Genomic DNA, 22918 nt, shown 5'->3' with positions numbered 1-22918 from the left:
ATAGTAATGATAAATTACTAATTATTTGCCAATTAGTGATTGCCAATTTGTGAAAATTTATTTAATTGCTTTATACTTTATAGTAAAATGGGAAATAATATAAAAATTTAATGCAGTACAAATAAAATAAAATATTTTATTCCGAAACCTGATCAATATTATACAAATTTTATAATTGAATTTAAAAAAATGCATGACACGAGTTTTGTAGCAAATAATTCACACAATGAAATATTCATATCAAAATTATAATAATTTCTTTCCTAGAGGACATTAATTTACCATGCCTACCCTTGATCAACTGGGCTATTCCACTTCACCAAACCATTGCTGTTCTCCTACTAAAATCAACTTTCCAAACTAGAGTTGGGAGAGACATGAAGTGGAATGTCTCCCTGAGGAGGGTATAAAAGCAAAAGCTTTCTTCTAACACAGTTTGTTGTGTTAGACCTAAAACAAGATGGTCGAAGCAATTCATTTGAGTTTTTCCAGGCATTTAGTGTTTTTAGCTGGCTGCTACCAAATTCACAAATTCCCTAACATATGCCATCGACGCATGTACATTTTCTACAAACACTTCATTGATGGATTTTTCGTTTTTAATTGCATCCTACTGTTTTTTGGCCTGTACAAGTACATAGACAACACACCCATCCTGTCAGAAACGACCAGTTATTCCCTTCTTTACTGCATCATATACGTCATCAACAGACAAGTAAGATCTGCGAAAGTCACCAACGTTTTTCTGGACATGGAAAAGCAAGAAGTGGATTTGTTAAAGGCTGCCAATTCGGATGTGTTGAAGATGTTAACTCACTATGCGACCTTAAACAACCAAGTTACTAAGTCAATTTTTTGGATTGTCACAGTGTTTTGCTCGTACTATGTGGTCAGTAGACGATTTCTTTCGAACAAACCAGTCTACTATCAGTACTATCCTCTTGATACGGAACGATTTATTATTCTAGAATTTATAACGCAGTCGGTATTTTTAGCAGTTTGTGACATTTATTTTGTGTTTTCAAAGGCGTCGTTAATTATGATGCTTATGTTTATGTTGTTTCGTTTGAAGACCATTCAGTACTTTTTAAAGAACATTGAACATTTTGCTAATCATGTCCAAGAAAAATTTAAAATGTCAACGGATGATGCCAGATATCATGTTATAAAGAGTATTATTAAGGAACATTGTTTGGTAATAGAGTAAGTACCTTTTCATTCTTTTATTAAATTACCACCTGTTCTTTTGTGGCGACTTTTGTGTTAGGTTAGGTTATCATATCTTCTTCTTAAGCACCACCATAAACGCCAAACTGGATCAACGTCTGACGATTTTATCAGATCATTTTATCAACCTACTTCGACTCTCCTTAAACCAATCATTCCCAATATGGGGTATGATGCACCCTATAAATATCCTTTTTGAGTCATTATTTATATGTTTCAAGTAGAAATAAGACTAGAAATGCTTTTAATTCTCGTTTTTATTCATTTTTTATTAATATTTGTTGGGTACACCTCACTAATAACAGCAGTGATGAGAATTGAATCAAAAAGTGAAGTATAAATTGATAATTATTATATTTCTCATTTCATTTGATTTGATGCAACAGCAATAATAGTCACAATTTAAAATGAAATTAAATGAAATCAATAGCAATAACAAACTGATGGTAGTTGTCGTTTGCCAATAGATGCAACAGTTACAGAATTCTATAAATTTCAGAAAAGATTTAAACGGTTCATCGCTAGATGTCTCCAGTACACATGATTGTCGACAGGGCCGTATTTAAAACTAAAGATATCCAAATAATATTTTTAGACAAATATTAAATATTCCTTTTGACATAATAATTTAATATAAAATGGTTTTATTTACTGCAATTTTAAATAAATTAAATAAATATATAATATATAGTAAAAATTTGACAGTACAAAAAATCAGAAACTGAATAAAAATTTATAAGATTAAAATATTAAATATTCATAATTCTATTGGGTTAGGTTAGGTTGAAGATGAATGAACCTCAGTTGTTGTCCTGTTTGCACAAAAATAGTCTCACTGATCAACTAAAGTAGTAATCATTCTTTTTAGTTTAATCATTAACGTAAGAGACTGCTGCAGTACATTTATACTGTTGGACTTTCTTCTTTCGTCGTTACAATTAGGGGCCATTTTATTGAAAATATATCCTGGTTTTGAAGTAAGTATTGTTTTATACTAAATAACTGGTTACTTTATACATTTACAGGAAGAAACTTTGTGGGACAAATTGGTAGCAGTATTTTTTGCCTTCATTGTTAACAGACCCATGTGGGTATTTTACTTCTATGGATCCCAATTGATACAAGAGGTATAAAACATTAGAGATTAAAATTTGAAAACACACATGTTATTTTTATAGAGCGGGGATATTTCAATGGTGGCATACATGGAAATATTGTGGTATGATTATGACAAAAAATCAAAAGATGCACTGTTGCTCCTAATGTTAAGAAGCCAAAAAGATTTGTCTTTGAAAATTGGGCCATTTGGTATTGTTGGATTAGAAGCCTTTCTTCAAGTAATAATATTATATAATTAGTGTATTGTATATTCCTTCTCATTTTGTATTTTAGCTTTGTAAGGCCACACTTTCATACTTCACTTTTATGAGATCATTTTACTAATATAATTAGTAAAATATTGACATTTAATCAAAACGGACTAGCAAACTAATAATATATGATAATTGTTATTATAAAATTGTTGTATTGGTTTTAATAGAATTTTTAGCATTGTTAATACTAACACTATCAATGTTTAGGTTAGGTTAGGTTAACACAAAATATTACTGAAGCACAAACATTGGTATAACTTAATAACACTTAATAAACTTTAATGCAAAACTGAGAGTTGTATCCACAATCTTCCTTTACCCAGTTTGCAATGAAATGCATCCTTAAACATTGACAAATCTATGGTTAAGTTAGGTTGGGTTGGGTCAGTTAACCCTTTTATAGTTGCTGGAGTTTTGTTAATTGAAAAATTAATCATAGTTCGTTAATTAATCAGAAATTTAATATACTATTTTTGACATTTTTTCATTAACATTTACTGAATCTTTTAGCGGTGTTCTGATTCTACTTTTAACATATTATTTTTTTAAATTTTCTTTGTATCTCCCATATTTTAAATTTATTATTTATAAAAAACAAAAAGTAATTGAAACATGCAGAAAACTACAATTATCTTTTACAGTTTTCTGTAAATTTTGAATCCTAGTATTAACCAATAAAAATAATCACACTTAATTATAAATTAGTATGTTTTTTTCATCTTGTCCTATTGTTTCCTCCATGGATCTACATTAAGACCATGGCAGAAGTTACTTACATCCTTAAATATTGATAATTCTAGAGTTAGGTTAGGTTAGGTTGGGTCAGTTAACAATTTTATAGTTGTAAATTTGAGAAAGTCTAAGTGACTGTGAACAAATTACATAAAAATATCATATTTATATAAAAGAAAGTGAGCAACTTTTTAATTTTGTCATAATTTACGCATATATTGATATTATTTCTCTGTAAAACAATTAAAACAATACAATGACCTTTTTTAAAATTTCATACAGCATAAATAAAGCTCAATCTTATTGTGGAACTTAATCAATATTATAACTGAAGAATAATTGCATGTCTTACCTACCCCATATAATTTATTGTAATAATTAATTTTGCAACTAAATTTTATAATTGAATTTAAAAACTACAAGACACGAGTTGTGTGGAAAATAATTCACATAATGAAATATTCAGGTCAAAATTATATCCATTTCTTTGCCAGACGACGTTATTTAATATGCTTACCCTTGCTCAACCAGGTATAAATGCGACTGTTTGACTCCACCATGATTTATTGTTTTAGTCCTAAAACAGGATGGTGGTCGAAGCAATTCATTTAAGTTACATCAAGTACATTATATTTTTAGCTGGATGTTACCAATATGACAAGCTTACTAACAAATGTTATCAAATATTGTATATTTTGTTCAAGTACTGGATTGATGGGTTTTTCGCCCTCAATTGGTTAATGTTGATCTTGGCTTTGTGCAAGTACGTAGACAACACGCAAATACTTTCGGAAACGACCAGTTACGTGCTACTTTACTGGATCGTATATGTGATCAACAGTCAAGTGAGGTCTTCAAGGGTCACAAGAATTTTTGTGAACATGGAGAAAGAGGAACTGGTTTTTTTGAAGAACGCCAATTCGGACGTGCTGAAGATATTAAAATACTATGCCAACTTAAATAACCAATTTACTAGGTCAATTTTTTGGATTGTGGCTGTTTTTTGTTTGTATTATGTGATTAGCAGGCGGTTTCTTTCGGATAAACCAGTGTACTATCAGTATTATCCAATTGATACTGAACGATTTATGATTATAGAATATATAACGCAGTCAATATTCTTGGCAATTTGCGACATTTATTTTGTATTCTCCAAAGTATCAGTTACTACATTACTTATGTATATCTTGTTTCGTTTGAAGTCTATTCAATACTTTTTAAGAAATAGTGAAAAATTATCCAACGTTCTTAAAGAAAAATATAAAATATCATTGGATGATGCCAGATATTGTGTGATAAAAAGTATTATTAAGGAACACAGTTTAGTAATAGAGTAAGTAATAATTATATATATTTTTAAACTGTATAAAAATTCGTTTTGTGACTTATTTTGGCTAGAAATATCATTATAAAGCCTTTTAATTGTTTTATAATTAGTCTTCTATGACGACTTTTAGGTTAGATTGGGTTGTCGTATCTTTTTCTTAAGCAATACCATAAATGCTAACTGAATTGACAATAACGATTGAACGGAGCATTACATCAGCCTAATTAAAATGAAAATGTTGGAAATTACATTAAAAGATTTTGAAATTTGAACAGAAATTTTGATTGCTTCGTTTTCTTTCGAGTCTTACGTAGTAAAACAGCTTCTCAAAGTCTTCTGTCTTTTTAAACTGTATGAGGCACCCTATAAAAATTCGTATTGTGACTTATTTTGGCTAGAAATAACACTAGAAAGGTTTTTAATTGTTGTTTAATAGGTCTTCTATGGCGATTTTTAGGTTAGATTGGGTTGTCGTACCGAAACAGCTTCTCAAAGTCTTCTGAACTAATTACAGTTTTTGTGCCATACCATAACTCTCTTTTGCACAAAAAATTTGTAGATTATTTATTAATTTAAATTGTTTTTAGTTTAATTATTAACGTAAAAGATGGCTGCAGCACATTTATCCTGTTGGACTTCCTCCTTTCGTCTTTACAATTGGGGGCCACTTTATTAAAAATATATCCTGGTTTTGAAGTGAGTATTCCACGAGTAAAGTACTAAATAATTGAGTATCTGTAACATTTTCAGGATGAAACTATCTGGGACAAAGTGACTGCACTATGTATTGTAATAATTATAAACAGAACCATGTGGTTATTGTATTATTATGGAAGTGAATTGACATACGAGGTATAAAATATTAAAATTAAAATTTGAAAACACATATATTGTTTTTATAGGGCAGAAATATTTCCATAATAGCATATACGGAAACAGCATGGTACGACTATGATAAAAAATCAAAGGATGCTCTGTTACTATTAATGTTAAGAAGTCAAAAAGACTTGTCTTTAAAAATTGGACCATTTGCTATTGTTGGATTAGAAGCTTTTGTTCAGGTACCAATATTACATATTAAATGTATGTATTTATCTACTCATTTTATGTTTCAGATTTGTAAGGCTACTTTTTCGTATTTCACGTTTATGAGATCATTTTAATAATATACTAAAATACTGGCATTTCAATAAAAAGGTTTACGATTAATAAATGCACAATAATTGTTATTATAAAAGTATTCTAATAGTTTGAATAGTATTTCCATCATTATTAATATTGTAGTAACACTGTAAGCACAATATATCACTGTAGCAACAAATTTTCTGGAAATCTGGAATCACTGGAATATTTAAATAACACTCAATAAAGTTGAAAGCAATCAAAATTATAATTACCTTGAACTTAACTAAGCATACTTACATATAACTGAAAAGTTTAATAGTTTTAAGAAATATTCAATGGCGCAAAAAATGGCGGGAAAAAGAGGGGAACCCCTCAAAGAGAATGAAGAGAAACTTGAAACAAAAGAAAAAAAAGAAAAGAAAAAAAGAGGATATATTTTGTGTTTAATTTGCTCTCATTTTGACCACCTATTTTAGAAACACCTTGTAGAAAAATTAAATTAACTTATTAAATTATTGTGCTTAATCAATAAATGTAAATATAGAATTCTATAAATTGAACAAAGGAATTAAAACTATTTACTGATAGATGTCGCTAGTACATAAAACAAACTCGAAAATCCCCTAATTTATTTTTTATTAAGTATTCAACAATTGTAATAACCAAACACTATAGGATTATTAATTATTAAATAAGACAAATAAACAAAATTAAGTAATAATTTGTTTATTAAAATATATATAACAATTATCTTACAAAGTTAAAATAAAATAGTTTGTTCGGTTTACAATCACAAAATAACATATTGACGTCTTACACAATAAAATTTTTCTCGTTTTCGATGAATGGCGACGAGCTACACACCAGATTCGACACTTTGGATGTGACTGCCTGCAAGTAACTGGGCAACTTCCTTTGGCTGTTGTGGACAAATCTCTCCAGCAAGGGTCGTTTGTACATCTTCTCAGCCTCAGCCCTTTGGTCAGCTGTTACAGTCCTATCGTCCAGGTGCTTCAGTTGAGGGAACAGCGAAATTAGGAACAACCTTAAAGTTTATACTGTGTTTTACTGATGTCGGTTAGTGTGGTTAAGTTACCTGTACTGTAAATATTCATAAATAGTCCCTCCATTTAGATGTGATGGTGACACTGAGTTGCCCATTAGTGAAAGGTATTTTAAATTGGGGCAGGACTGTTGCAGTCTCTTTGCCCATGGATACAATTCTGAAATCTATGAACAATTTAACAAACAAAACTAGTAAGATTAACTCTTAAGTACCTTGCAGTGATTCATCCACAACAACTCGAGTTTTGGCATGTAAGGTAGGGTAGTTTTGGCACTTATTTTGTTGTGGTCACAGATTAATGTGGTGACCTGCTTAAATTCGCTTAAGAAATCTAAATTGCTGAAGATAGAAGACAGTTCAACAAAAGTTACAACTTAAGTAGACTGAACTTACTCAAATTCATTGTGACTTATGTCCAAGATTTCAATGTTCTCAGCTAGTTCTTCGATTAATAGTTTGGGCATTCGGTTTAGCCCCTCATAGGCCAAGGAGAGTCGGTTTAAGTTGTCGTCTTTCGTTTTGCCTGGTCTTGAGTCCTCTAAAATAATATCTTTTTTATAGTGTCCCTTAATTGTTGATTTGTTTAATACCCAGGAGCATAATGGTACCTAAAGAAGTCATAGTGTAAATGTCTATTTCCTCATCCACAGCTTCATAACTGGAAATCATCAGTGGCAGCCTGTTTATGTCAAATATCTCCAGGACGCCATCGTCACCCTCAAACCTAAAACCGAAATTGTCACTTTAATAACCGCAAATATTGTTGGATTATTGTGTTTGACTTACACTTCATTACAGTCATCAGTCTCCATTTTGATTAAGGTATATTATTTACAATTAATCTCAAGTGAATGGTGATAATAACCTATCTGATAAACTTTTAACCTATTGATGGTATTTTGTGAATTTACGTAAAAAGAACACATGGGGTAAAGGATTTACTTACCATTTTTCAGCCAATCACCAAATGCACGTACATGTTTTTTTCTAATAGATTAAGTGATTTATCTAAGGTGGTGTCTAATCGGCTTTATTTATTTACCTTTTAAGTTTTAATGAGGTTATGTCAACAGACAACAATAGAAAAATAACGTTAACAACCGAAAAGTCTGTAACATTTATTAATGTTTTAAGTCGCTAAAATAAATTGTTTACTCAGTGATATTGTGCTGTACAAAGAAAAGGGCTTACGTTCCTTGATTTATGTGAATTAAAGTAGAAACAAAGGAAATTATTATTTATCTATCTAGTGCATTTATTTATTTATTTATTGGTAAATTGTAATTTATTTTAGTATGCAGAACAAGGAACAGAGCTGCCACTGACTGAAGTTTCTATCGACTACATTTTTGATACAAGAAAACAGGAGCAGGAATCAAAGCAGGAACAACAGAAATTGGTCTCAAAAGCTTTAAGTTTGCACATGATGGCTGATTTAACACATGATGATTTGTTTTTATTGAGCTGTGAAATTAATTGTAAATATTTTAAAGTTTATTACTAGTGCATTTATTTATTTATTTTTAAGAGCTGAATATCAAAGAAAAACGAACTGCTGTGTTTTTTGTCTGATATATTACTATTTGTTTTTATAAAAAATCATTAATATTTGTTATGAGAGATGATTTGTGAATTATTAAAAGTACATTTTCAAGCTTGCATTATTAACAAACTTTAAGATGTAACTTTATTATTAAATATAAGTGATTTACTTATAAATTGTAGTTTTATTATGTCACTGAACAATTACTACAAATACCTTTTTTAATACATAAACATAGGAGTATTAATTATATCTATACTTGAATATTAAATATTGTTTATAATTACATAATTCTAGCAATTAAAAATACTTTTGTATCAAGGGAAGTCCTAAAAATTTAAATAAAACATCAGAGAAACAATTACTGAAGATTCTGTGGACTACTTACTTAGATGCACAAAGAAAATAGGAATAATAGAAATTGCTCTCTTAACTTTGAATTAAAGAGATTTGTATTTAGCTTTGAAATTATTGGTCATTGTTTAAAGACTTTTTATTATCCTATTTATTTGTTTATTAACTATATGGATACAAACGTCATTCAAAAATTTAATAATTTGTTTTTCAATGATATTAATTATATTATAATTAAATACTTTATACAAATTGTTTTATAATTATTGTAATTTCTTCAAACCTGTATTATTAATAAACTTTTATGTGCTATAAATAATTTATAGGGCCGTTTGGGTAATTAAAATTCAATTTGTTGATTTATTGAAGAGTTATTACAATAATTACCTTAATACAAACTAGTATATTAATTTTTTTTATAAATATACAACATAAATCTATTAGAATATCAAAAAAAGGTCTCAAAAACTATAGGTTTTCCATTTTGATCATACTGTTTAGGTTTGAGCACCAATTCTTTCTCGCCCTCCTCATAGTTGTCTTTGGTCTCAGCATCACCGTCTCGTTCGTTACCATTTAAACAAAACAACAGAGAATCAGTCAGCTTACTATTGTTAAGACTTTTAAAATCAGTCGAATTAAAATCGTCAGTTCTGCTTGAAAAACTTTCATCAGCCGCAGGCCACAAACATAAAATATCCCTGCTGCTCAAGTACTCCTTAAATGTGGCAGACAAAGCGTAGGACACCGGAGAAGTGGCCTCAGTGTCTTTACTTAGGCCTCATTTTGAATTTTCATAGCTTCTTTCCTCTGAAAGTTGAGCCATTTGATATTCATGCTTCTTTATCTGTGGTAAAGTATTGATGTTCGTCCCAGATAACAGAAGAACGGGCTTACGGCTTCTGGGTGTTATCGTTTCCTAAAACAACGTATTTTAACCATCCAGTTTAACTTGAGGTCAGCTAAGTTCAATATATTTATTCAAGCACAGTATCTAAGTATGATCAGTCCACCAAAAACATACTGAACACTAAAACCGTGTGTTTATATGTATTGTTTGTCACAAGTGCTAAAAGTTTATAAATAAATAAATAAATAAAGCGTGTGACAACAATTAATTATATAAAAGTTTAGGTTAACAAAAAGAAAACATTTCAAATATTCCGCTTTTTCTCCGTTTTTGTGACAATGACATGTTTATACGACAAAAATTCGATCCAGTGAAAATGAAAGAAAATCAAATTCAAATGATAACGAACAAGTGCCTTGTAAATAAAAGTTAACATTTCGTTAAGTAATGCACATGTAAAAAATGCAACATGTTACGTTCCGCGTACGAAAAACAAGTGGGCGTCGTTAGCGATAAACGAACAAAATAAGAACGTGACATTAACATGAGTGTCCAAACTTTAAGCGATGAGTGTCTGGTCGAACAGTTTCGGCGTGAGAACACCGAACAATTTCTCATACTGGCACGGATGCATTTGTCCTTTTTGCTCGACTTAAACACAGATGAGTATGTTTAGGTCACAACTAAAGCTACTTGTATTTATTGGGGTTGTTTTAGCAGTGATTATCCAACTGACAAGAACAAACAAAAGAAATGGCCATTCAGTAGAAGTAGGAAGACTAAAAACCTAACTGAAGGGCCACCTCTCACTCAGGAAGGAATTTGTCAAGTTTATCAGTTAATTGAGTTCATAAAAAAGGACGAAAGTACCAACAATAAATTAATTACTAGTTGCCACTATTTACAATTAAACAATTTCAGATATAACGGTGGAGGGTGTGTTTAGAAGGACTGGCTCCTTGGAGAGGCAACAGGAACTCAGGAACTTGTTGGTGCAAGGTGTCACCATTGACTTGGAGGGTGGCCAATACACTGTACACGACTGCGCCTCCGTGCTTAAAGGATTTCTGTCGGACCTTCCTGAACCTCTATTAACTGAAGCTTATTTCCCAGCATGTTGCCAAATCTCAGGTAAGTTAGTGCTTTATAAGGTGCATGATGGAGGTAAAATTGTTTGTTGTAAATTCCAGAGTTGTATGGCATTGTGGAGCAGCCGACTCAAGAAGGCAAACTGCTGGAAGCATTAAACTTGATATTGCTTCTGCTGCCAGTGGAAAATCAGGCACTGTTAAAGGACCTTCTGGAGCTGTTACACCTGACAGCTTCGTTCGAGGAAAACAATAAAATGTCACCAGACAACCTGGGCAAAATGTTTACGCCCCACTTTCTGTGCCCCAGGAAATTGACACCCAGCGACCTCCTGACCGCCACCCAAAAATACTTCGGCCTCATATCGTTCATGATCAAGAAATCGGACGAACTGTTCAAGATCCCCCCAAAATTGAAGGTGGACTTTCAGGCTCGATACGAAAGGAAAAAACTGTGTGCAGACAAAGCCCTGAACGAATCGGTGACCGACACGGCGAACACCGTGTTCACATTCGTGGATCATGAAAGGACGGCCAAGGAGAACGAGTCGAACCCCACCGAAACGGCCCTGGCGCAGCTCTACGCCCACATACAAAGCTTGCCTGAGTCGTCGAAGAAGAGGAAGCTGGTTAGTAAGTTTAACAAGGAGAACGGGCACGGGACCCCGTTGCAGGTGATCAGGAGCAACATGACGAAGAAGAGCTTCGGTGATTCCATTAAAAAGCACATTTTCCACAAGGGGTTGGTCAAGAACGCCAAGAAGGCTGGCTTTACCAACCTGCGGTCCTCCAGTGAAGAAATGTTGAACGTAAGGCACTTATTTGGGTTTGTACTGTACTTTAGTTTACTCTTTTTCAGTCGAAGAGTAACTTGTTTGATATTGTACAGGGAATGTGGAGGAATTGGTAACGGCTCACTCTTAAATGTTTACTAAACTATACACATTTAACACTAATCTTATCTTTTCTATACATATTTCTATAAATAAAATGTTTAATTGTGACTAAAGCCAAGTTTCTTCAACTTAACATATTAATTAAGTAACTACAAGTGCTTATGCTTTGTTTTTCTGTTACCCTGTTGCCCCCCCAGAGTCCCCAGCAAACAGTTCTGGCTCGCGCCCGCCTGTTTTGCGGCAACTGCGACTCCAGCACCGACCTAAGCAACGACGAGGCCTCGGCGAAGAAGCTGAAAGCTTCGACCAGCACGGAGAAACTGCTGGACGTGGACGACTCGCCCCGGAGCAAGTCCGGGCCCGAGTTGAGCGTGAGTGCGACGGCATGCAACAATTATCTAACTAGCACGCCTGCATGTGTGCCATTGCGAGCATGTCCCGACTTGATATTCACGCCGGAGGATCAGGATCGTAAGTCCATGTCGCCCATTACCAGGTCGACGCAGCGAATGACTAGGGCGATGCAGGTATTCAAGACCATTACGATATATTGTTTGGGTGTTCGGGGTGTTGTTGCCATAGCTAAAAAGGTATTACACATAATACACACGGTGGTTTCAGGGTTCAGTATGTTTTCTGTGTGGCTTGTGCATGTCTAGATTTTGTGCTTGAATAAACATACTAAACTTAAAATCTGTTTGCTGACCTCAAGTTAAACTGGGTGGCTAAATAACGTTGTTTTAGGAAACGATGATGACGCCCAGAAGCCGCAAGCCCGTTCTCCTGTTATCCGGGACGAACATCAATGCATTACCAAAGATTGACAAGCACGAGTGTCAAATGGACCAACTTTCGGAGGAAAGAAGCTACGAGACTCAAAATGAGGCCCCATGCAAAGACACTGAGTCCACCTCTCCTGTGTCTAACGCCTTGTCTGCCACTTTTAAGGAGTACTTGAGCAGCAGGGATATTTTAACTTCGTCGCCAGCGGCTGATGAAAGTTTTTCAAGCAGAACTGACGATTTTAATTCGACTGATTTTAAAAGTCTTAACGATAGTAAGCTGACTGATTCTCTGTTGTTTTGTTTAAATGGTAACGAACCAGACGGTGATGCGGAGACCAAAGACAACTATGAGGAGGGCGAGAAAGAATTGGTGCTCAAACCTAAACAGTATGATCAAAATGGTAAACCTATAGTTTTTGAGACCTCTTTTTGATATACTACTAGATTTATGTTGTATATTTATAAAAAAAATTAATATACTAGTTTGTATTAAGGAAATTATTGTAATAACTGTTCAATAAATCAACAAATTGAATTTTAATTACCCAAACGGTCCTATAAATTATTTATAGTAAATAAAAGTTTATTAATAATACAAGTTTGAAGAAATTACAATAACTATAAAACAATTTGTATAAAGTATTTAATTATAATATAACTAATATCATTGAAAAACAAATTATTAAATTTTTGAATGACGTTTGTATCCATACAGTTAATAAACAAATAAATAGGATAATAAAAAGTTTTAAAACAATTACCAACAATTTCAAAGCTACATGCAAATCTCTTTAATTCAAAGTTGAGAGAGCAATTTCTATTATTTCTATTTTCTTTGTGCATCGAAGTAAGTAGTCCATAGAATCTTCAGTAATTGTTTCTCTGATGTTTTATTTAAATTTTTGGGACTTTCCTTGATACAAAAGTATTTATAATTACTAGAATTATGTAATTATAAACAAAATTTTATATACAAGTAAGGATATAATTAATACTCCTATGTTTATATATTAAAAAAGCTATTTGTAGTAATTGTTCAATGACACAATAAAACAACTACAATTTATAAGTAAATTACTTATAATTAACAATAAAGTTACATTTTAAAGTTTGTTAATAATGCAAGCTTGAAAATGTACATTTAATAATCGACAAATCATCTCTTATAACAAATATTAATAATGATTTTTCATAAAAATAAAAAGTAATAAATCAGTCAAAAACACAGCAGTTCGTTTTTCATTGATATTCAGCACTTAAACATTCAATAAATAAATAAATGCACTAGTAATAAACTTTAAAATATTTACAATTAATTTCACAGCTCAATTAAAACAAATCATCATGTGTTAAATCAGCCATCATGTGCAAACCTCTTTCCTTTAAAGCTTTCGAGACCAATTTCTGTTGTTCCTGCTTCGATTCCTGCTCCTTTCTTTGTGCATCCAGAATGTAATCAACAGAGACTTCAGTCAGTGGCAGCTCGGCTTCCTTTTCTGCATCCTACAATTGAATTTATTAAACAATTATTGAAAGGTTGTTTAATATGTACAAATTACAATTTCACCAAGAAGCACCACATTTTCCCCCCTGACAATAAACACACCCCTAGGAATGTCGCCATATTCCTGGCCCACGTGTATCCGTTCAATGGTTCTGTGCAGCACCAAATTGGCGAATTGATCAACACTCCTCAAGTAACCGATTAAAGTCCTCCCGTCCCGGAGTAACACCATTAATTTCTCTAAAATAAAGTTTTAGTATTTAGATTCAACGGGTATAACGTGTAACTTACTATCCAGTTCATCGAGCAAGTGTGCCGTGCCTTCTAGTTCTGTCAGTTTGTTCATTGTTGGCGTATTAATGCGTCTTTGTTTATGAAAACCATGGAAACAAGTTGACAGTTTGTTGTTAAGCTGTCAACTTAGGTTAATGTTCTTCCGGTTAGTTCTAAAGTGCCCCAACAGTAGTTCTTAAGTAACTGTTAACGCACATGTGCTCTACTGTTGTTTAAAATAATAACCAAGTTTTGTTTAATTATCTTTACTTTTATTAAACTTTTATAAGTGGACAAGTATAAAATCGACTTAAGGTAATCACATAAATAAAAATCAATGTAACAACAAAATTTATTAATTGAATGACAATTTAATCAGTCATTAACTGTAAATTCTCCAGGTCCTCTGATCGGAGACTTCGATCTCAACAAAATATTTTTGAGTACTAGCCAAGACTATAACTTCATAATTTACAATAACATTCCAGCTTCCACTATGTTTCAATGTGTAGAGCTGTTGGAAGTATGTAGCCTTCGTTTGGATGTTTCCACCCATTTGATAGGACTCCTTTAGGATATCCAAGGCGTCAGCAACGTAGCCTACATTAGGAACACTGTAGTTGGTAATTTTGTACTGCAAATTACCTAATTAATAACTTCAAATTGTACATTTGTGCTTAACATACTGTTAAATCAGCTGGGTTAGCCTCTGTAGTTGAAGCATTATCAGCATTAGAAAAGGCGACGAAAAGTACGCAAAATACAAATACAAATAAAGTTTTTAGAAGCATTTTTATGGAATCTAGAAACAATATGTTATAATTAATTTAAAACACCTTTTTTGTATGATAATAGAGATAAAAATGCTCCAAATTTACTTACTCACACTTACTAAGTCACTTAAGATATATGTTTTAGTTTTTTAATTTTTATTTTATATTTTCCCAATCTTATCTCGTGATTTAAATATAATGGTGGGATGTGGGTGATACAATCAATCTGTGATCTAGATTTTTCTTATATAATCTAAAATAAAATCACATATTTTATTTATTTTTTAAAATACAGGAGCCTTTCAGTAATACTTGAATGCTGAGGGATGTAATATGAGGCTTAAGGCACCCTGAACTGTAAAAACATCTACAATTCACCCACAAAATCTGAGGTGATTCACATACATATTTATTTACTAAACCACTTAAAGATATGTGTTGTCTTTTATTAATTTTTATTGTATGTTTTGGCAATCTTATCTTGTGATTTAAATACTATATTAGGACTCAGACTATTCAATTTATAATCTATATTATCGAAGTGAAATAAAACCACATGTTGTTGACATTGGAAATTTATTTATTTTTTAAAATACAGTTTAATATCTCATTCATTCAAGCGTACAAAAATATATTAACATGTGTTCACCTTCTCATTAAATATACATATTATACCTTACAAATTTTCAACTGCAAAAAACAGTTTAAAGAATTTATTTATGGAACCTGGATCTATTGTACCATCAAAGATTAAATATATAATTCTTCACACTGAAATATATATTTAATTTTTGATGTTGTGTTGTATACTGTGGAACATTAAAACATGACACACTTAAGTAAGAGCATCACAAAGAGGAGCTATGAAAATATTCACTGTATTTTTTGTCTAGGAACTTAGAAATTGTCAAACTTGTAAGTCTATAAATTATTACTTCAGTCTATTTCGTCAGCTAATTATTATTTGAAAAAAGTAGTCTTTATTTGCAACATATGGCATTTGATAGCCCGACAATTTCTAACGTTTATAGAAAACTAGTTAATCCCATAAATAATTTTCTTCACGCACTTTATAATAGTAAAACAACTCATTCATATAATACAAACACAATATAACATTAAATTTATAACCGGTGCATTCATTATCTTAATTAATTAGTAGCCCTACGTTGCACGAAAAATTAATTAATTAAAACCAAAAAGGAGTACCTAGATGATGAGATTCTGAGTTCATAAATTTAAGATTATAATGTGATAACAAATAAACCAGTCTGCTGGCTACAACATACAACTAGCAGCCTCTCAAATCAGACTTTTAGGTAAAATAAAATTAAATTAGTATTCTTGATGGAAGGAAATTGGGGTGCGATACACCAATCGTCGAGTAATAAAGCGATTAATTAATTAACTAAAACCTAAACGATGCCCTGAGACACAAATAAAAATAATTACAAAACATTAGAACAATACAACATTAATGAGGTAGATTTATACTGTATCAACAGCTAAGTATTTGAACAGGTGCACCCACGTTGTGGATGGGGCACAACCACTCACTTGCATAGGGAGAATTGTGCACCAACTCAACGTCTGAGTGCCAAAATGGTTTATTAAATTATTACTACAATGCTTCACTTGTAACTTTAGGTAACTATATTAATAAATTATTTAAATAAAGCCACCATTACTCGCAAATAATTTAAGTGTGTCGAATTGTACATTAACTAGGGGGGGCTGGGGGCTAATAAATTGCACTGACGGACTTTTTTAGTTAACTGTTGCGAGTAATACTAATTAATTAATTGCATCAACGCAACGAACTAATTACTTATTAACAGCTGTCACATTATTTAATAATAATAATAATACTACTACTATTGCAATTGGTGAGAGAAATAAGTTAGGAAAGTAATAATGGAAAGGTCGTGTGGTCGATATATAATATATATAATAATATATTGCTTTAAAAATATTTGTACATTTAAAGTTCTATTGGAATGTTGTAAGAATAATAAAAAGTGGTTAACAAAGAATAGGTAACTGGCAGGAGCCTTAATACTCGAAATGCTGAGGAATGTAACGAATGAGGTATACGCTTAAGACACCCTGAACCGTGCCCAAATTGAACGAAAAGCATACTAAAAATATCCAGATTCACTGAGGTAATTCACATACATATTTCAACAGTAATAACAGTTAATTTTCATTAAAGACACCATATTCAAGTTGAGGTAAATACTAACTAGTATGCTAAAAGGTTACAATAATAAATATCTAGGCGAAAGTAAACGTTACAATCTCGTAATTTAGTCCACGAGTTACCAATAATAACGGAAAAGGAGTCTGCTTGTGGAAAGCAGGATAATCCAATCAATTGTATTTGAAAAAAGGGCAAAAATCGTTGTTACTTTTGTACAATATAAAGGCACACACACACAACATGTAGCTGTGACTGAAGAGAGTAACATTTCATAATAAATTTTGTACGTTATTCAAACAACAGAATAATTCTTTGGGTATTATAAAATAATAAATATATTCTGAGGTAACGTTAATATAGAACAATTAACATTGTAGCCATTAATAACATATAAACATCATAACAACTATACATATATAATACACATCCACATTCACACACAATAATATACTGTACATTAGTTTGTTATTTATATTTAACTATATGTAATCGAATCAGGTACCATTTATACTACAGTAATAAATTAAAAGTATTATTATAATTAGTATGTTGTTATTTTCAGAAAACGCCCCCCAGTTACAACCCCTTTACCCCCAAGGAAAAAAAACAGGTTTTTAAAATAAAATCAGTTAAAGCTAAAGTATCAACTCTTGACTAGCTGGATTTGATGAACTGTAACTGGGGCAGTAGCTGAAGTCTTTCCTGCAAATAATCCTGCTGTTGCTTCAAATCCAATTTAATCTCAAATAGTTTTGATTTTAACGTCGGACTTTTTAACACAAAACAACATTGTTTCTTGTTGAGCAATTGTGATATATACATAAACGCAGTTTTAGATGCCTAAAATCAGTTACAACAGATAAACCACTAATAATAAATAGGTTTTGTTGGTGAATTGCACTTCACTAATTAATCAATCAATCAATTAATGTAGTTGTCACGTACGTACGTAAGAGAGCTAACTGATAAAGGGGGGGGTAAGATAATGGTTTATTTAGTTGTATATTTGTAGAAAATAATATTGCCTTTTTACATAAAAATAAAATCAGTTCTCTATGTGTGTTATTGTAAAGCTCTTGTTGTAAATTTTGGAACGAGGGCAGTAAATGGACTGGGACAGTTTTGAAACTGAACGGCTGCGTGTAATAATTGTTTTAAGTACTCGCTCCTTAGGTGTCATTCAGCATCAAAACACAGCTCAAATTGGTTACACGTATGTAGTTAGTTTGCATCTACGTTTTGGTCATGAAACATTTATACAATTAGCTTAATTAAATTTTAGACTAAGGACATACTTTGTCAACCGTTCGGCCCCAATATCGGGGACACTCTCCTGTGGTTGTTCGCGATGGGGTAGTCTAAACAGGTGAGCTGGGTCGCATTCAACGATGCGTCGTCGTTGTCGATTGTGGAGTTCAGGTCGCTGCTCGACTCCTCCTTGTTACGGCTTACGTTGTACTCGAAGTGCGGGCTGCACTCCTTCGTCGACGTCACTTTTGACCTTTTGGCGTTCTCGAACAGGGCGTACAGGTCGTAGAACTTTGAGGTGGGCACGTTCGAGTTCCTGTCGCCCTCCATGTCCCGGGAGTCGGGTTTGTTATGCAGGTTGCATTCGTATGCGTAGTACTGAAAATAGACAATGATATTAAGAGGCTACAACTTCAATATTTAAAGTTAAAATAATAAATTAATTATAAATTAAACAATAAAAATTAAAATATTATAATAAAATTATTTTATTAAATAATTTGATGTTGAATTTATAAAAACTTTCATTAATTATTTAATTATTATTTATTCAATAGTTGAAATTAAAATAAATAATAAAATAATTATAAATTAAATAATAAAAATTAAAATAATTAAAATATAATTGATTAAATTTAAATTAAATATTAATATAAATTTATATGTTAAAAAATTTTAAAAATGAAATTTATATTATAAAAAAAGCATTTTAAAATTGATAAAATAATTAAATAAGATAATAAATAATATAATAATTTTTATCAATTATTTATTTAATTGAACAGTTGAAATTAAAATAAATAATAAAATAATTATAAATTAAATAATAAAAATAAAAAAGTATTAATTAATTAATATTAATATTTATTAAATAGTTGAAATTGAAATAATTTATTTTTTATAATATAAATACAATAAATTATAAAAAATAAATTATTAAAACTTTTATTATTTATTTATTTAATTGAACAGTTGAAATTAAAATAAATAATAAAATAATTATAAATTAAATGAAAATTGAAAAAAATATGAATATATATTATAAATTATTGTATAAACAAATAGATTATTATAATTGATAAACTTTTGATTAAGCATTTATTTTACAAGATAAATCTGCGAGATTAGATTTAAATAGTATTTTTCGTCTAGAATGCACTTCGGTGAATTTTAGAACAATTTGAAGAACGTAGAATCATTTTTAAACAAAAATATTAAGAGGTGCATAAATTCAACGGTTAAAGTTATGTTAGGATATGTCAGATGTCAAACAAATGATTTTATTTGTAGTCTTTCAAAAGACTAGATCAGATTTAAGGTGAATTTTGTAATGAATTGACAGTTTTATAACTTCTTCAGCAGTTCTGTATAAAATTAAGACAGTTGTGTAACTTCTTCAGCAGTTCTGTATAAAATTGAGACAGTTGACAACTTCTCCAGCTGTTCTGTATAAAATTAAGACAGTTGACAACTTCTCCAGCTGTTCTATATAAAATTAAGACAGTTGTGAAACATAGACAAAAATATTAAGAGGTGATTTTATGACAGACGATAAAATGATGTTTAAACTTATTTATTTTAATATACAGGGTGATTACCTGAGGATTTTCAGTAATGTGACACATGTAGTTGTCAGACAGGTGACCGTTCATGTGCGGTTTGACACATCCATTGGCTTGCCCATTGGGGAACTCATCAGGACCCTACAACAAAACGTTAATAAAACAAAAACAAACGCAGTTTATTGGTACGCACCTTCGTGTCGAGGTGTGAAGGCATCATGGGTGGAATATTGGACGGGTGCTCCTCGCGCACGAGGTGCACGACCTCGTGGGCGTCCGCCTCCGCCACGCAGGGATCCTCCCACCGCACCTGCACCGAACTGCTCTGTGAGGCGTAACGGGCAGCGGGGTAGTAGTTGCCGGAGGCGGCGTGCCGCGCCCTGTTCGCGGCCCGTCTCTTCACGCAACCCCTCCTGACCAGCACCATCGAGACGCAGCATATCACGCAGAACAGACTCACCACGATCCCCACTAAAACACCTGTGAACGACAAGTTGTAACAACACACACGGTTTACGAGGACTATTACCTATGGTGCCGTTGCCTTTGCTCTCGTTCTGCTTGTCGGGCTGCACGAACTTGGTGGAGACCACGATGGGCACGGTGGGCTTGCCGATGCCCACGTTCGACTCGGCCCGCACCAGAACCGTGTAGTGTTTGTCCGGATCGAGGTTGCGCAGGTACAGGGAGGCCGTGTCCTCCGATCCGGTCCAACAGGCGGCCGATTTCCTTTGCCTCGACGGCACCGTCACGTTGATCCACTCCTCCAGACGCCAGTTGCGGTCTGGGGTGTAGGAGATCACGTAGTTCTGGAGCAGGCCGTTCTTGTTGACGGGGGCTTGCCAATACACGCAGGCAGTCGTTTCGTTTATTATTTTGTACTTTAGGTTGACGACTGGCGATGGCACTGAAATTATTGGGTAACTAAGTTATAGGTCTAACTCTGGAAGCAAAAACCTAGGTTAGCTTAAACCACTTTGTTTTGGTACTTTGGTGGCTTAATTTGATACAATTTTGACTCACCATCCGGCATGAGAACCTCCAAAGCTTGAGAAAAGGGGCCTGGCTCGCCCTCCAAGTTGTGCGGCCTTATTTTGAATTCGTATCGGGTGTTGGGCTTCAACTTGTTCACCATCAAAGTGTTAGACGAACTGGAAATTAATCGACAATCAAAGGTTTCTCAACTAAACGGGACGACATTTACGTTTTAACAAGCTTGCCGTCCTTGCAGTCCTTCTGCTCGTTAACAGGCACGTAACACACCATGTAGTACTTGAAGTACTCCTTGTCGAGCGACCAGGTCAGCTTAAGGGAGGTGGCACTCAGGGGAGTGGCGTCGAAGTCCTTAGGCGTTTGGGTCACGTGCGTCGCGTTCTCCGACACGTCCGGCATCGGTACCGGCACGCCGTCTGGGTTGGGTAAGGTGAACGGCGTCCAGTGGCCTTTGTCGTTGGGGTACTGCAACGACGTGACTTTGAACTCGTACGAGGCGCCAGGTATCAGGTTCTTGACGATGTGCTTGGTCTTTTCCGTCTTGTTGGTGTTGGTGGTGGGCGATCCCACCCGCCGCCACTGGACCTTGTAGAGGCCTCGTTGGCCGCCGCACGGGGTGTCCGTGATGAGTGGCTCCCAGAGCACGACCACGGAGTTGTTGGTGTTGTGCATCTGGATTTGCACTTGACGGCTCGGTACTTTTGCTGTGAACGTCAGACAATGAGTATTATTATATTAATCCTTAATATTTACATGATTTCTTAAGATAAATAAACGAGATTAGATTTAAGTAGTAATTTCCTCCTGCATCTACAGTGAATTTTGGTACGATTTGAAGAACGTAGAATCATTTTTAGACAAAAATATTATGAGGTGTATAGATTCAATATATAAAGTTATGTTAGGATAGGTTACATGTCACACAAATCATTTTATTTATAGTCTTTCAGAAGACGTATCAACAAGATTAGATTTAAGTTGTTAAACAGTTCTCCAGCAGTTCTGTACAAAATTAAGACAGTTGTATAACTTCTTCAGCAGTTCTGTATAAAATTAAGATGGTTGTATAACTTCTTCACAAATTCTGTCTAGAATTGAGACAGTTATACAACTTTTTCGGAAGTTCTGCATAAAATTAAGACAGTTATGACACTTCTTCAGCAGTTCTGTATAAAATTAAGACAGTTATATAACTTCTTCAGCAGTTCTGTATAAAATTAAGACAGTTGTACAACTTCTACAGCAGTTTTGTATGAAATTAAGACATTCGTGTTTGTTGTAGACGCTATTTAATTACCTGTTTGACAAGAGACGATGTCAGACTTATCGCTGGCCACATTCGAATACAACCGCACATAAAATTTGTACGTGGTGCTGGTATTCAAGCCCTGCCACAACAAAAACGTGTTGTTGGTCAGTTCACCGGGGTGATTAAGGCCCGGATTGATCGAGTCGATCGTGTAGGCCTTCGCGCTGACGTTGCTGGGCAGTTGCCAGGTGATGCAGACGCTGCTTTCGTTGTAGGGACGACATTGCACGTTCTCGGGCGGACTCAGTTCCGGCACGTTGATCAAAATTTCGGCCGCCTTCCACGAGCGGCCCGCCTCGTTGGACGCCACACACTGATAAATGCCGGAGTCGTACTTGAAGGTCTGGCTGAATATCAGCTGGTCGGAGGCGTTCGACATTCTCGACTCCATCACCAGCGGCTTGCCGTTCTTGAGCCAGTGGATGTGCGGCTTCGGCACACCGTCGGCCGTGCAATTCAATCGCATCACTATGGCAGAGGGGTAGGACTTTGACATGGGTGTGCTCTTGAAGTAGGGCTTCTGGTGCACCAACAGCGAGTACCTTCTTGTGGCTTGGCCTTCGGCGTTGGTGCCGGTGCACGTGTAGTTGCCGGCGTCCTTCGCTTCCGCCTCCGCCAGCTGCAACACGCTCGAGTTTCCGACGACTTTATCATCTAAAATAACGCAAAATAAGTAATAACAAGTCAAGG

General features: G+C 33.5%; 6 protein-coding genes and 2 long non-coding RNA genes across 16 annotated transcripts in view; 5 read left to right on the top strand and 3 right to left on the bottom strand.

The window, feature by feature from the left end:
• Nucleotides 1-460: 460 nt before the first annotated feature.
• On the top strand, nt 461-2893 carry LOC109599813 (odorant receptor 63a-like). The gene is made up of 5 exons (XM_020015856.2): nt 461-1203; nt 2096-2204; nt 2253-2354; nt 2406-2564; nt 2620-2893. Exons 1-5 carry the CDS (start codon nt 461-463, stop codon nt 2668-2670), a joined length of 1164 nt encoding a protein of 387 aa, XP_019871415.2. The 3' UTR covers nt 2671-2893.
• Nucleotides 2894-4501: 1608 nt separating this feature from the next.
• Nucleotides 4502-6035, top strand: LOC109599819 (odorant receptor 49b-like). The gene is made up of 5 exons (XM_020015866.1): nt 4502-4665; nt 5247-5355; nt 5410-5511; nt 5562-5720; nt 5775-6035. The coding sequence occupies exons 1-5, from the start codon at nt 4511-4513 to the stop codon at nt 5820-5822; spliced, it is 573 nt and encodes a 190-aa protein (XP_019871425.1). The 5' UTR covers nt 4502-4510; the 3' UTR covers nt 5823-6035.
• A 459-nt stretch (nt 6036-6494) lies between these two features.
• LOC109606101 (leucine-rich melanocyte differentiation-associated protein) lies at nt 6495-8148 on the bottom strand. 5 transcript variants are annotated; one of them, XM_020022672.2, is made up of 7 exons: nt 7797-8148; nt 7637-7735; nt 7441-7574; nt 7244-7388; nt 7063-7189; nt 6881-7014; nt 6495-6829 (listed from the first exon to the last, which is right to left on the bottom strand). In XM_020022672.2, exons 2-7 carry the CDS (start codon nt 7660-7662, stop codon nt 6598-6600), a joined length of 798 nt encoding a protein of 265 aa, XP_019878231.2. In that variant the 5' UTR covers nt 7663-7735; nt 7797-8148; the 3' UTR covers nt 6495-6597. The 5 variants fall into 5 exon arrangements, with proteins under 5 accessions (XP_019878231.2, XP_019878234.2, XP_019878235.2 ...); XM_020022675.2 differs by having other exon boundaries at nt 6887-7014; XM_020022676.2 differs by having other exon boundaries at nt 7459-7574.
• LOC126264828 (uncharacterized) lies at nt 7538-8347 on the top strand. Its single transcript, XR_007547451.1, has 2 exons — nt 7538-7672; nt 8145-8347. It is a non-coding gene; the product is annotated as an uncharacterized LOC126264828 (long non-coding RNA).
• A 737-nt stretch (nt 8348-9084) lies between these two features.
• On the top strand, nt 9085-12907 carry LOC109607611 (rho GTPase-activating protein 19-like). Of its 4 annotated transcripts, none has more exons than XM_020024086.2 (6): nt 9085-10263; nt 10318-10463; nt 10519-10728; nt 10788-11494; nt 11779-12171; nt 12326-12907. In XM_020024086.2, the coding sequence occupies exons 1-6, from the start codon at nt 10142-10144 to the stop codon at nt 12797-12799; spliced, it is 2052 nt and encodes a 683-aa protein (XP_019879645.1). In that variant the 5' UTR covers nt 9085-10141; the 3' UTR covers nt 12800-12907. The 4 variants fall into 4 exon arrangements, with proteins under 4 accessions (XP_019879645.1, XP_019879644.1, XP_049820684.1 ...); XM_020024085.2 differs by having other exon boundaries at nt 10315-10463; XM_020024087.2 differs by having other exon boundaries at nt 9087-10263; nt 10315-10463; nt 11779-12108.
• A 750-nt stretch (nt 12908-13657) lies between these two features.
• On the bottom strand, nt 13658-14277 carry LOC109599812 (U6 snRNA-associated Sm-like protein LSm1). The gene is made up of 3 exons (XM_020015855.2): nt 14162-14277; nt 13926-14110; nt 13658-13869 (listed from the first exon to the last, which is right to left on the bottom strand). The coding sequence occupies exons 1-3, from the start codon at nt 14214-14216 to the stop codon at nt 13696-13698; spliced, it is 414 nt and encodes a 137-aa protein (XP_019871414.1). The 5' UTR covers nt 14217-14277; the 3' UTR covers nt 13658-13695.
• A 66-nt stretch (nt 14278-14343) lies between these two features.
• Nucleotides 14344-15482, top strand: LOC126264808 (uncharacterized). The gene is made up of 2 exons (XR_007547437.1): nt 14344-14458; nt 14632-15482. It is a non-coding gene; the product is annotated as an uncharacterized LOC126264808 (long non-coding RNA).
• LOC109599821 (immunoglobulin superfamily DCC subclass member 4-like) overlaps nt 15476-22918 on the bottom strand; it is a 44808-nt gene continuing 37365 nt past the window's right edge. The window contains exons 6-13 of one of the 2 annotated variants that reach the window (XM_049964178.1): nt 22217-22882; nt 21131-21623; nt 20950-21077; nt 20456-20833; nt 20120-20406; nt 19963-20067; nt 18412-18742; nt 15476-18348 (exon numbers count right to left, since the gene is read on the bottom strand). In XM_049964178.1, coding sequence (XP_049820135.1) covers nt 18416-18742; nt 19963-20067; nt 20120-20406; nt 20456-20833; nt 20950-21077; nt 21131-21623; nt 22217-22882 — 2384 coding nt within the window. In that variant the 3' untranslated portion in view covers nt 15476-18348; nt 18412-18415. Of the gene's footprint in view, nt 18743-19962; nt 20068-20119; nt 20407-20455; nt 20834-20949; nt 21078-21130; nt 21624-22216; nt 22883-22918 lie in introns of both variants that reach the window. The other variant, XM_049964177.1, reaches the window with a different exon arrangement.

The sequence above is a fragment of the Aethina tumida genome, chromosome 3, assembly GCF_024364675.1.
Source record: "Aethina tumida isolate Nest 87 chromosome 3, icAetTumi1.1, whole genome shotgun sequence".
Lineage (NCBI taxonomy): Eukaryota > Metazoa > Arthropoda > Insecta > Coleoptera > Nitidulidae > Aethina > Aethina tumida.
The sequence above is the reverse complement of the archived record's forward strand: the minus strand, read 5'-3'. Positions and strand labels throughout refer to the sequence as shown.